Source organism: Fukomys damarensis, unplaced genomic scaffold, assembly GCF_012274545.1.
Source record: "Fukomys damarensis isolate Sample0158 unplaced genomic scaffold, DMR_v1.0_HiC HiC_scaffold_20, whole genome shotgun sequence".
Taxonomy (NCBI): domain Eukaryota; kingdom Metazoa; phylum Chordata; class Mammalia; order Rodentia; family Bathyergidae; genus Fukomys; species Fukomys damarensis.
In genome coordinates, this window is record NW_022900932.1 from 17,251,900 (window position 1) to 17,266,534 (window position 14,635).

At 40.3% G+C, this 14,635-nt stretch overlaps 1 protein-coding gene across 1 annotated transcript in view; it reads right to left on the reverse strand.

Annotated features, from left to right (window-relative positions):
* Window positions 1-14,635, reverse strand: part of Vcl (vinculin) — a 107,111-nt gene that overhangs the window by 28,520 nt on the left and 63,956 nt on the right. Inside the window, exons 8-11 of the mRNA XM_033766330.1 lie at window positions 6,014-6,104; window positions 4,937-5,084; window positions 1,525-1,678; window positions 124-299 (exon numbers count right to left, since the gene is read on the reverse strand). Coding sequence (XP_033622221.1) covers window positions 124-299; window positions 1,525-1,678; window positions 4,937-5,084; window positions 6,014-6,104 — 569 coding nt within the window. The remainder of the gene's footprint in view (window positions 1-123; window positions 300-1,524; window positions 1,679-4,936; window positions 5,085-6,013; window positions 6,105-14,635) is intronic.

Sequence of the window (14,635 nt, forward strand, 5' to 3'; positions counted from 1 at the left end):
GAGCTAAATCCCTGGCCCAGGAATTCAATTCTCTATATTCCTACAGGAAAAAGAAAGAGGGAGAGGGGAAGAGGTGAGAGAAAGAAAGGTATTAAAGGGCAATTAAAGGGATTAAATACATACTGTCTTCGTAAATCTGCTAATTTAGAAGTCAGAGCAGATATTTCTCCAAGGGAGCGCAGAATGTCATCTCTCTCTTTAGGATCATCACACAATTCTGCTATTTTGCGTGCTTCAGCCAAAGCTCCTCGAATCTGTTCTTCTCCTTCAGGTCCACCATTTGGATCTGCAAGCCAGTTCTGCACACAGAAATGAACAACACTGCAATCAAACACATTTAATTGAACTTCCTAAGTATCTCTAAAGTCATGCACACTAGTAATCACTTTTTAAGTGCTGATTCTTTTTGTTTTACTGAGGTTCTGAGCTCAGGTAAGAATGAATCCATCCCTTCTCTTTTTGATGCTGGGGCTAGAACCTACAGCTTTGTATGTGCTAAACATGAAACAACACTGCACTCCCAGCCCCTCCTTCTTTTTAATTCTGCCCACTTCCGTTAGAATATATTTATTTATGAACTTTACCTCATCTTTGAATTAATGAGGATCTTTCTTTTTGGGGCACTGGAGATTTAATGAAGGGCCTTACATATGCTAAGCAAGTACACTACCACTGAATACATTCCCTAACCATTTCTATATTTTCTTTTTACCCTTTTTTTTTTTTTTTTTTTTTGGTATAGGGGATAGAACTTAGGATCTCGCATTTGCCAGGCAGGTGCTGTGCCACTGAGCTAAATCCCCAGCCCTATATTATTTCATTTTGAGACAGGGTCTCAATAAGTTGCCCAGGCTGGCCTTCAACTTGCAAACTTCCTACCTCAGACAAGTAGCTAGGATTACAGACAGGCAAGTACTACCAGGCCCAACTCTAGGAACATTTTTCAAGTTTCTCAAACATTTGTATTTGTGAAATGCTTTAAAATAATTTAACGTACAAAAGAAATAGAAAAATTTAACCTTTAATCCTGCTATGACCAAAAACAATTGTGAATTCTGAAATAAGGAATACTTTCAATGTACTGCAATCTGTATCAGGAGCTAAGATTCTCTTGGTATTCTACGTGCTTTTTTTTTGGTTTTTTGAGACAGGGTCTCACTATGTAGTTGAGACTGACCTGGAACTCACTATGTAGCCCAGGCTGGTCTCAAACTCACAGCGATCCTCCTGCCTCAGCCTCCCGAGTGCTGGGATTACAGGCGTGCACCACCACAATTGGCTCTACATGCTTATTTTTAACTAGTTGAAGTATTCAAAATTAAGATCTTTATTTCAAAATAGAGATGAACATTAGTCTAAACCTGTGATGGTAGGGAGGTGTTAACACTCCTAACCGCAAGGTAGCAGTCACTCAGCCATCACTTAGAAACACCCATTATCCACCCACAGTAAATGATGGGGAACACAGGATATTTATGGCACTTTCTCTCTTCCTTCCAACCCCCTGCAAATCACTGTCACTACCTGAGCAGCATCGATCTTCTTTGCAATGCTCTGCTTTGAGTTTGTCATGGCTTCCAGCTTGCGAGCTGCATTTTCCACTTTCGCTGTGAGCACATCCAGACCTTGGGACACCTGCTGGGCTTTCTGCATGGCCACTGGAGAGGCTCCTTGTCCTCTGCTCAAACAGACAGATGCTGTCACTGTACCCCCTCAAATACTTCATAACAAAATATCCCCAACACCACAGTGCCTGTCATTAACATGCTTGTCTTCCTCCTTTTCCCAGTAACCTCGGGCTGCACATGAAAACACAGCTAAATGAGACATTCAATCCATCTCCTTTCTCTTGTGCTTTTAAAAATACACATTCACTTTATAGAAATACAGAGCTACACTGAAGTTAAGACAGCAGATTTTGATAATTATCCTCCTCTTGGTGGTGATTACATAACCAAATCTAAACTTCAGTTGGCAAATGTGCTAGGGATCCTATTGCTATGAAGGGCTTTGTTACCATAGTGATGCGTGCTTTAGAAATAAGTAGCCCATTAAATTGTCTTATTTATGGGCTAGTGTACACTGAAAATCTTTCCCGAGGCAGCACACACAGTGTTACCAAAAGCACACCACACTGAGACCAATTAGATTCATGCTCAAAAACTAAATCTTGGTACCTGTGGAACTTTGTTTATGATGCTTAACCCCAATGGACTTTAGAGTATTTTTTTCTTACAGAATAGAAATGACTTACAAAATAAAGGAAGGAAACAATATAGTGCTTATCCTGCTTATTTAACAGAGTAGCTTCACACATAAAGATAATATACTTGGAAACACTTTGACAATAAAGCAATACAAATATTACAACCTATTACAGCCTAAGTATCATCATTATTACAATGAACCCAATGGTAATCTTTAAAGTCTATTTTCCACTCCTAGACAACCTACAAATTGTTTCCCATCAATTTCCTAAAGAACTAATTTCACGATTCTCCTTTCTGAAAAATGGTTTGCACTACTCCCACCCCCACCCCCCAAAAACTTATGAGTCAGTAGAAACTTGTTTTCCTTAACAGACTTTCAAGTCATAAAGTATGAGTTGTCAACTTTTTACAAATTCAGATTTTTTTAATCCACCTGGTAAACTCAATCACAGGAATGGCAACTTTATCATTTGAGAGAATGGCATGGCGTATTCTAATCTGAGCTTTCAGCTCTAGGATGAAGCCCAAAACATCTTTCTTCCTTTAATAATAACATGAACCTGTCACTCATTTATGTATCTTTTTTAAAAGCCATCTATTTTTCACCTATAGTAATACTTGAGATAATGAACTCCATAAATTTATTATCAAAGATATAAAAGGTGCAGACACATCTTTCTTCTTTCTCTCAGACTTGAGGCCTGCCTTCTTCCTTTCACCCGGCTAAAGAAGGGGAGACTTTCAGGAAACACACTACTTATGATTAAATTTGCTTTTTACCCCTTCAATTCAATGAGGAATCATCTGGGTATATAAATCCAAATGTGAAAAAGTATGTATGGACTACCTTTAAAATAAAAAGTTTATTGAATCCCATAGAAGTTAAGACATATTCTTACAATGCAGGGACTCTTCAAGACTAGAAGAATATCAATGAAGAAAGTGTTTTTGTGTGTCGGCCAGTGGGTATATTTAAGAAAGGACAACAGAAAGGTAGCTTTATAACCTTTCATTATAAAAGGATACTGAAGACTCCACTGTGAGTCAGGCCCAAAGCTACTCATCACTGTTCTAGCCTTTTCTTTTTACAGATTAATGGTCCATCCCATACAACAACTGCCTCATTCTCTTGCTCATATTCATCTCTCTAAACACACACAATTGTGTGTTTGAGAATTCCAAGTGAAAACTGCCTACCACACTGTGAAAAGGTTTCAGACAAAAGAGGCAGAAATGAGAAATTAGAAGAGCCAAGAATCTTGTCAAACTGTGTTGGCATTTCTCCAAATGGGAACAAAACTTCTTTTTGTCCACTCTGCAAAGTTCTTGTCATGCTCATGACAAGTGAGACTGATTCTCAGCAGAAGAAACATTCAATGAGCTCAAAGAAACCACATTTATTGAAGCTGTTTCTTTTCTCCTTCAAGATAAGGATACAACCTGCAGCCCTGGAGCTTCCCGGGCTACGGTGAACCCACACATTCCTAGAAATTATGTCATTTACTGAGCATATTCATCTTTTTAGGTGATGATGAATGCTTTCATCTAATTATGAAAATGGCCTTGATCCCAAAGTGGTTGATCTGTTCCCGCCAGCTTAAGCCACCAGTGGTAAATGTGTGACAGTTCCATCAGGTGGCTTGAACCACCCAGTGGGACTGGTCCCATGCCACCCCATGGGACAGGCGCACATGCGCTGCTGTTGGTTCAGAGCCAGCTGGCAGTGAGCTATACAGATGATGGCCCTGTCATGAATGCAGTAAGAACCGCTCCCTTAAGGTCTGTATTCTGACAGGTGAATAGTTGGAGGCAAGGTACAAGGATACACAGCATGTGAAGTGTTTCTGAGCCCTGTCTGTCTGGGCACCCTGGGTATCCCAATGGTCTCAAGAAGTTTCCTCACATTTTCAAAGGTAAATTAAACTTTATCTATACTAGTACCTCCATAGACTTCAATTTTTCTTAATAGCTATCTTATAAAATTCCAGAAAAAATGAGTATCATTTAGAACTTCATTAACTCCATGCATGAGTTCTAAATAAATCTGTATTATACCAACTTCTCAACAGCAAACTACTGAGCTTATGGAAGGAGTTTGAAAGCCAAAACTTGAGAATAAAAGATAAGAGAATTTTAAAAACCAAGTAAGCAATGGTAAAATACCAACTCAAAAGAGCCCAGATATTACCATTTTAGACGATAATCTATTTAAATGATTTTTAAAAGATAAAATAACTCCAAAGTTTCATTCTCCAAGCTTCTTTATAGAAGATACATAACCCATCCTTTTTAAAAGATATCTAACCAAGTACCCCTTACTGTTCATAAGTGGATGGCTAGAAACTAAAAAAGCAAATTTCTATTTCAATTACAGAACAAGTTCCAATTTTACTGTTAAGCATCTGATATTTTATTTTTATTATTTTTGTTTTGTTTTTGAGACAGGGTCTCACTATGTAGTTCAGGCTGGCCTTGAACTCACTATGTAGCCCAGGCTGGTCTCCAACTCATGGCAATCCTCATGCCTCTGCCTCCCAAGGGCTAGGATTATAAGCATGAGCCACCACGCCAAGAAACATCTGTATATTTTTAAAGTTCTGAGAAAGGAAAGTTCCTGGCAGAATAATCTAAGACCTAGTTATCTACTATCCAAAGATAACTCAGTAAATCACACCATAAGGAGCGAGCTATCCGCTAGTGGTCTGGTGAGAGCAGAGGAACTTTACCTGGCCCGGAGGTCAGCCACCTGGTCAGTCATCTGCCCCAGCATCTTGCACGTCCCCAGGATCTCCCTGCGCTCCTTGCCTGCACAGAGCTCACCGACTTTTCCAGCTTCATCTAGGATCTGCCTGATGGCCTGCTCACCAGCGTCCCCTAAAATAAAGATACTCGGTGTCTGCATTGTAGATGTGTGGGTCATTCAGAGAGGGTACTTTACAAAGTCTTTTCACTCATGAAGGGATGGGTGATCGTTCGCAATAAGACAAGTGAATACAGGCTGATAGCTAACACCAAAGTGAGCGCTGCCCTTACAACTACAGGGAGAGGTTCCAACCACAGATGCTGCTAAAAAAATGATAGAGGCAGTCAGTAAGTCCCAAACTTGCCAACGAGTTCCATTCCAGGAGAATCATTTGCAGGCTGACAAAGTGAGTCTTGGACAGCACACCTTTGCGAGTTCACAACCCAAACGTTCTTAAGCCAGGGACTTACTGTACGTGGAACCATATCCATTTGGAGATACTAACCAATGAGGGGTTAAGAACATGGATGATGAAAATAGACTCTAACAGTTTAACAGCACTCAGTACCTCCAACCTCCATGAGGCTTTTCACATTCATTCAAATATTCATCTAAAACTGAATCAATATTAAATTGAGAAATCCACAAAGCCAAACTCAATGACCTACTTGGGTCTTATCTTTATATGGTCAACTTTGCTTTCCAATTTTTATTGGCATCAGTATTTAATCTTCTTAATTAAGTACTCTGTTGACATACATGGAAGTCTGCCCAGGGAACTAGCAGAGAAGAGTTTTATTCAAAATAATTGTCCTTCTGCTACAGGGAATGGGTGAAGAATGCCCAGCTCAGCTTGGTCTGTGCCTCCATGATTGAGAGGCAATGTGACCTATGCCCTTATCCTTTGAAGGCTCACGAATGCTTCAACTGGTCAAGATTCTCAAAGCACAGGGCGTGATCCACAAAGTTATCACATTATGAGGGGATGTCTTCCTTCCTTTCCTTTCTTGGATTTGAGCTCTTCGTCGTACACACCAGAAAAGCAGAACCAAAGGGTTACCTGGGGAGGCACTAGGGTCACGAAGCCAACCTTTGGCCTGGTTCAGTTTGGAGTCTATGGAGGCCAATGCTCTCTTCATGGCTTCAGTGTCCTTTGGAAGAGAAAGCCCACAATTATTTTCTTTGCAAAAACTAAAACACCATGATAAAAAGTAGACAGAGAAGCTGTTACAACACTTACATACAGTAGCTAAAGTGGTCCCACAATGGTCTTCAGTATAATCTCATCAAGTCACAGTTCTTATTTCTGTCAAAATGCAGCATCTTACATGCAAATCTTTAGTTAATTCTATTCTGTTGCCTGATATCTCCATTGCTAAAACTGTGAAAACTGGCAAAACTGCTCAAGCCAAAAGATGTTTAATGTCCGCAGCAGGAAAAAGCCCTGTTGTCACATGCCTCATTATCAGCCTTTCTGCTAGGCAACATCCATCTACCACAGCCTTGCCAGGGCCCTCCCAGCTTCAGACAAGCCTCATTAGTATGTGGTGCCACAAATCACAGCTCTCCATACATTCTGAAATACACACTCACACACTGGATGATGTTTCATTATATTAAATTAATCTGAAAAACCAATTGGAAAAAGAAATTTGAACTTGTCATTGTAGCAGTTTTGTTTTATGCCAAATAAAACATTACATGTTATGCAAGAATGTGTACTTTTCTGGCTCTTACTGTTAGTCCTTATTCTTAATTCCCTTAGTTCTTCTGTAATCTGGGAGAAGGTGGCAGGATGTAAAAAACGGGTCTTGATTTATTATTTACGAGTATAATTCATAATGAGAGTAAAACCAGCATAAAATATCCTGGGATACAGCTGGGAGACAACAGATTAACCCATTTTTTAAAATCTATGTATTTTTGACTAGACACAGTGGTGCATGTCTGTAATCCCAGCTACTCAAGAGTGTGAGGCAAGATGACTGAAAATTTGAGAACAAACTGGGCAGTTTAGTGAGATGTTGCCTCAAAATAAAAAATGAAATTGATGGGGCCTGGTGGCATTAAGACATTGTCATTTCATTAAAAAATGAATAAAAAGACCACCTCACCTTGTGGCTTTGTCTCATAAAACACCTTTGAGAAGTTGGGTTAGTGGGCAACCCACTTTCTGGTTTCCCTTCTCTTTTAGACTAAAGTTTTCTTTTCTCAAAAAATTTTTCCTACTCTTAGAAGGAAGGAAGGAAGGAGAAAGAAGAAAGAAGAAAGAAAGAAAGGAAGGCAGGCAGGCAGGCAGGCAAGGAAAGTAGCTCAATACAAAAAGCCCTGAGTTCATTCCCCAGCACTAAAGGTGGTGGAGGTGGAGGGTTAATAAATTGTAAAAGGGCTGAGGATGTAGCTCAACGTGAGGCACTGGGTTCAGTCTGCAGTATACATACATATATTTTAAAATAAAATACATGTATATATTTTAGTATTTTTAATACAGAAAAATGCAAAGAACAATATCAGTACTCAAGTACTCATCCCGGAACGGACAGGCTGGTCATCTTCAAAGTATCTATTTAACATCTTAAAAGACACATCTCCTTTTTGCTCAGCTATCAATGCAAGGAGTTCACCTCTAAAATTCCAGGCAGAGTCCTATAATCCCTAACTTCAATTCCCAATCCTGCAGAACTACAGTTCTTAAGGGTGTTATACTGCGGTTTCCCACAAGAGAGCAGCAGGCGCATCCCTACTTCCAATTCCAAGGAGAAAGCGCCGGGGCGTGGTGGCGCACACCTGTAATCCCAGCCCTTGGGAGAGTAGGGCAGCAGGGTCACTTAGAGTTCAAGGCCAGCTTGGGCTACATAGTGAGTTTAAGGCCAGCTTGAACTAATAGCGACACCCTGTCTCAAAAAAAAAGGAGAATGTGGATAGCCAAAGTAATTGTTCAAACAATAGGACTGTCAGCTTTGGGGTTCCTTCCCCACCTCCAAACAGATATACGCTATTGGACTGTTCTAACCTTAATTCTCAGCCACAGCAACAAAAAAGAAGTGAACTAAATTACTGGGGAAAATGGGAATAAATTATTTTTATCAAATTACAGTACATGAAGTTGTGGTAGTTATAAATTAAATCAGAAGACAGAGGCAGGAGGGCTGGGAATTCCAGGCCAGCCTGGGCAATTAGTGAGACTGTCTCAAAATAAATTTAAGGTAGGGCCGGGGATTTAGCTCAGTGGTTCCGCCACTGCCCCACAAGTGCAAGGTCCTCAGTTTCATCCCCAGTACCTAAATAAATAAAAATTTAAAGCTGATATAGCTCAGTGTAAGGCCACAGGTTCAATCTCTAGTGAAAGAAAGAGAGAAAGAAAAAGTGGGAGTGGTGTCGTGAAAAAATCTATTTCAAAATCCATTTGTAACTTGTACAGACAAGTAGTAAGTACTTTTTTTTTTTTTTCCCCCAGGATGTGGGGATGCTTTTGTTTTCAGACTATATCTCACTATGTAGTCCAGGCTGGCCTCAGCTCCTCCTGCGTCAGCTTCCTGAGTGCTGAGATTACAGGTGTGCCACCCAACCCAGTGACAAAGTATTTTTTTAGTTCTTTGATCCTCACATGATTTAAATATCTGTTCCTTTCTTCCACCTTGTTTTACATTAATTTGTAGAGCAAAGCTTGCCTTCAAAAGGAAAGGAAAGCTTAATTCCAAATTAGCAAAGTTCTGGCTTGGAACTCACTATGCAACTCAGACTGGCCTTGAACTTTCAGTGATCCTCCTGCCTCAGCCTCCCCTGGGATCAGAACCATGTGCCACCATGGCCAGCCCCAAGTCAAGTCAGTATCTTTTTAAAAGAGAATCTCAGGCAGCCTCAGGGAGCTAGACCACCTTCAGGTTTAACATAAATTGTAAGGTATAACCCAAGTTGCCTAGGTACAGGATAGATATATATATATATTTAGTTCTGAGGACATATGCACACACTCTGGAGAAGAATTACGTCACAGTGAAAATATTTAATTTAAAACATGTTAATAACTATTTCCTGAAAAGTTACTTTCAGTTTGACAGCAATAAAGACTTAATTACACTTCAAGAAACCTAAATTCAAAAGGGAAAGTTAGAAATTTTTTTGCATCTAGTCTTAGGAGTAAAGACTACAAGCAAGACAACTAACTTCAAGCATTTCCTGCACATTTAAGCCACTTGCCCTCTCATTTACCTCACTGAATTTCAAATTTAAATATATTGTAATTTTACAGATTAAGAAACGGGGAGCTGGGCGTGGTTGTGCATAACTGCAACCCCAGCACGTGAAGAGGCTAAATCAAGAAGGTTTTGAGTTTGAGGTCAGTTTCGGCTACACACCAAGTTCAAGGGTGACTTGGACTACAGAGCAAGAGCCTATCTCTAAATACATACATACATATATACATACACACATGGAAGGAAGGCAGGAGAGGAAAGAAAAGAGGAGAAAAAAGAGAGAGAGAGGAAGAGAGGGTTGGAGGGCTGGCTCATGTTTATAATCCCAGCACTTTTGTAGGCTGAGTCAGGAGGCTGAGGCAGGTAGGGAAGGGAGTAAGGGCAAAAGGGAAGGAAGTGAGTAACTCCTGAGTGGGTGGTCTGATGATACCAAGAAACGAAAACCAAAAGATGTTCATTTTCAGGTAAACGGAATCAATGTAAATTTGGAATGGTGGTGCATTTTACAACTGGGGGTTTCAATTAGTTATCAGTTGTTCTTTCTGATAGAGGTAGGGGTGAGAGTGACCTTTTGAGCATCTCACTATGTAGCCCAGCTTGGCTTCCAACTCATGGCAATCCTCTTGCCTCAGCCTCCCCAACTGCTTGAATTACGGGTATGGTGGCACCACATCCAGAGAGCTACCAGTTTTAACATGTGAATTTTAGATAAATTTGAAGATTTAAAACTATCATTGAAAGGGCCACCTTAAATTCTTTCTGAAACAATGCAGTTTATAGCAATCATTTAAACAATATAGTACAATGACATATCTATTAAAACAAAAGTTTTGATGAGAAATATTTTGGTCTCTAAGAATCTCATGTATTTTTCTTTTGAGGAGCAGTATTTATGATGAAATCGACAGAATTCCATCACAAGCCACCTAAGTACACTAGCATAGGATATGATAAAAATAATTCACTAAACACAAAGGCCTAGAGATCAGGTTGGAGACACATATATTATAAAGGGTAAAAGTAATTATAATTCAGTGATCAACCATATCATGTAACACAAGCTTGTCATTAAACTCTGTTCAGTTGGGGCCGGGGATTTAGCTCAGTGGTTCTACTGCCTACCTCACAAGTGCAAAATCCAGAGTTCAATCCCCAGTACCAAAAAAAAAAAAAAAAAAAAACTTTGTTAAGTAAATGTTAAGTACCCAGACTACAATCTGAAGGAAACGGGAAATACTGTCCCTTCCATATTCTCTTCTATAAACACTCAAATTTACAAAAAGAGCTCTCCACCATTTTCTTATATGTTTTTGGTGAGTTTTAAGAGTGAGTATAAAAAGACCAGATATAACATTGTGGCACTGCAATAGCAAGGAAGTAGCTACCTGACCTTCCCTGGTCCCCTTTTCAGGGAAATTTTCCTCAGATCAAGTTTTAAATTAAAAAACAGTGCCTTGACAACTCTCTCCCTCTTACCAGAGGTGGAAGGACAGCCTAAAAGAAGCCCTTTTTGTGTTTCTCGGGAACTGAAACATTCCTAAAATGTAAAATATGTTTAGGCCTCAAGAATACCTGTGAACCCCATGATTTCTTTCTTTCTTTCTTTCTTTTCTGCTACTGGGGATCAAACTCGGGTCCTTGAGTTTACAAAGCAGCCGCTGGAACCCCTGAGCTAAATCCCAAGCTGCCCGTAATTTCTTCATGCTGCATATGTGAAAGAACTAAAAACGACTTTTCAACACTCTAAAACAAAAGAAAAAGAACACCTGTGAGTAAGAGTGCGCTCCTCCTACAGACAGAGGAAGTATCATCAGGAAAGTGAATCCCAGGACTCAAAATGGAATAATTTAAATAGAGGAAATAAGGACCCAGCTACATGAGTGGCCAATCAGTTTCCCCTTCTTTCACCAACTCCTCCTCCCCACTCCACTCTGTTTCTGACCACATTTCCACCACCTCCACTCCATGTCTGGAACAAAGATGCTGCTGAAAAGAGCAACTAAACAGTGAGAGAAAAGTGCCCGGTCCTGAGACTTCAGACAAGTTAGCCTCTCTGGCTCTCCATCCCTTCTCATCTCTAGGAATAGCTACGCCACCTACAGACACACAAAGAGATGCGCCCGCTGAAGATAGCTTAGATCAGACAGGGAGCGGCAACTCCTTTCACAGTTCGGGGATTTTTCTCCTTATTGGAAGGGTTGAGGGAGGGAGAACATCATAAATGCCTGAGTTAACGATTTATCCCCATCTCCTAAAATCTTTCATTCTCTTAGCTGCTTTAAAAACACTACAATACTCAAAAGAAGCACACATATAAGCTAATTTTTCAAAAATGATGGAATAAAATTCAACCTTTAAGTCCCAGGGGTCTACAGTAAGGGCTGGTACTGCAGGATCGCACACTGAGCAGCATCTCCTTCTTTGGTAAAGTACAGTCATCTTCCACACACGACACCTGAGTCAGTCCCACTGACCCTGTGGGTGGACACTCGCAACTCATTCTGACACTGCCCTAATGACTCAGGGTGCAAAGCTGCAGGAGCAGCGATGTAGCATTCAAAAACTCTTAGCAATGAAACCTTTTTAAATTTTGCTCTCATTTCCTCTTTAATTCCCAGCATACATCAAGATACAAGGAATACACATTTTTAAAAGATTAGGTTTAGCGTACTAAATTTACAGAGTAGAATTAAGAACTGTGTTTCACCCACATTTTCTTGATTCATAATGTATTCCCAGGAAAAATGCTAACTTGATTTTTAATGATCACTGGAAGCTAACTGTTGGTTAAAGAAGGGGACAGTTTTTACATTCACAGAAGAAATGAAATGTTGAAAATTAAAGTTACTGTTTTTGGACAGTACTGAGGACTGCATACAGGGAGTCTCACATGCTAGGCCAGTGCTGCTCGCCCACTGAGCTACCTCCAGTCAAAGTTACTTTCAAATTTATAAACCTGTCATTTGAATGTAGGCATAGAAGGTAATATAATCAGCTGCTGCATTGCCTCTTTAAAATAAGAACTTACTGGGCAAGACGCACTTTTACCAAAAATTTGTTCCACTTACTTTCTTCCCCCACTTTTCTAGAGGAAGCATCATTTTCCAGAAGAATACTGCACCAATGGGGAAGCATGAAATAAGTATGGTAAGATAAAGTTAATTATGTATCGGTAGGGGCCAGAGGAGGTGAAAGACACGGTACGCAATAAACAGAACGGGAACCCAGTGGTAACAGACAGACGTCTGGTGAACTCACTGCTTAAGGCAGAGAAGTGAAAGACACACAATCCCATTAAACTAAAAGTAGCCAAGAGAATGTCCATTTTCAAGATAAACATTTTTCTAAATATTCTTGTAACTAATCAAAATTATTCTTAGAGGGCAAATAGAAGTACAGTGGGTGGGGAGAGGGCTGGAAGTGAGACTTGTCGTGTACTATTTTCATAGTATTTTGATTTATTGGGCCAGGTAAATGTATATAGCAAAGGCCAACTTTAATATACAACAAGAGCAAACTGAGGCTTAAAAAAAAATCTCTTGTGCATTTGGATGTCATTATTTGAGCTTCTTTTGGCTTAGCTAATATATTTACTTTCTTTCATTCCTAACAGTGAGCTTTGCAGCATAAAACAGAGAGCTACAAGACTGCAGGAGGTGAGCACCAGCTGTTTCTCTTCTCCACCTCCCCACAAGTACCTAATCCTCAACTCCACTGAAAAATTCAACTGAGTTCCCTCAATGGCACTTGCACAAATAGAGTTCGGTAAGACTTATTCACTAAGTGATTAGTGGCATTTCCCCTACGAGAACAGAAAAACATGAAAGTTAAAAGTCTGTTCTTCCTTACTACATTCTCATCTGCTAAAAGCAAATAAAAGAGACCAGGTTAGGGAAACATGAGGTCAGAGAGAACTTCAGCTGATTCACAGCTCAGATAGCAGAACATGTAGTAGGCCAGGGACTGAAATCTGGAAAACCACTAGATATACTATGCTTCTAGCCTTCTGATTTTGACCGGCAGATCATTTATACACAGGCCAGGTGTGTCAGCTAAGCTCTCTAGGCTATTTCATTACAGCTTAAAACCTCAGTGGCACATCTCTGAAAACAAAATATGAGAGCCGGCCAAGAGAACTGGTGTGCCAGGCATGGCGGTGCATACGCCAGTAATCCCACCACTCGAGGAGGCTGAGGCAGGAGGATCCCCACCAGTTTGAGGCCAGCCTGGGCTACATACTGAATTGAAGTCCAGCCTAAATTACATGGTGGTAAGACCCTGTCTTAAAAAAGTTTTTTAAAAAGAAAGAAACTGGTGGAAGCAGCATTAACAAAGATGACATCAGCTGAAAGTCTCCTTTACCAAGGGCAGGGTCTAGAGGTGACCTGGGGAGGTCACCTCGGCCCCTGGAGAATCTGCCCCTCAAATGAAGTCAATTTTTAAGAACCTGGCCAAAAAAGTTCTAAGGAACCTGCTTAGAGATAAAAGAAGCTACCAAATATAGAAAGCCTTATATCCCGAGTAATATGTTTCCTTGTGTTTTTACCCCAAAGAAATAGCTCCATATGAGCCAGAGTCTGTCTGTCCAGAGCCCCAAGGTAAGTCGCATTCTAACCTGTATTTGAGCACAGTGTTACACACCGGCAAACAGAATAAGGCACAGCACACAGCACAAGAAAACCTCAGACATGCTTTTTCACTTTTTAAGCAAAAAAAAAAACTAAAAGGCAAGAAAAGCTTACCTTCTAAATGTGAGAAAAAGAATAAAACAAACAAGAGAACAAAAAAAAAGATGCATAAAGAAGTCATAACAGGGAAGTAAAAGTTGTCAAGTAAGCAAACTTAAAAACGATTTTACAATATAAATTTAGAACACACTGAAGAATCCCACATCAATGAGAAAATGCCTCTGTAAACAAACCCACAGTTAAAGTAAACTAAGTTATTATTCATAGTTAAATCAGCTTTCTGGGCAACTAGAGAGAGGGGTGGTACTTTAAGGCTCAGATCTGAGCTCACCTTATAGGTGTCCTGGAGGACACACAGAGCTCTCCTGGGCAGCCAGTGAAGTCAAACAACAAAATCCTCTCTTTAGTCCGTTTCCTGCCTACTAGGTGGCCCTGGAGACATTTGGGTCCTATGGGAAAGCTAGTTCCTAGGGAGGGACAGTACATTCCCTCACCACCTGCATCTCGGGCTACTACATGGAAGGTGTCCCTCAAGACCTGGACGTTCCATTCATAGTCACCACAAGGGGGCAGTAGACCAGAGTGGCAGTGATACGGAGCCACTGCTGGGAGGCTCCAGAAGGAACCCAGAAACCCCTCTGAAGTCTGAGAAGAGATTCTAGACAGGGCAAAGAGATCTCACAAACTGACAAATGTGAAGACTAATATTTTAAGTAAACTTTGCTTAGGAAAATGGAATGATCAAGGGACAGGCACATCTAGAAATGCTAAGAATTTCCTTTTTTTTTTTTTTTTTTT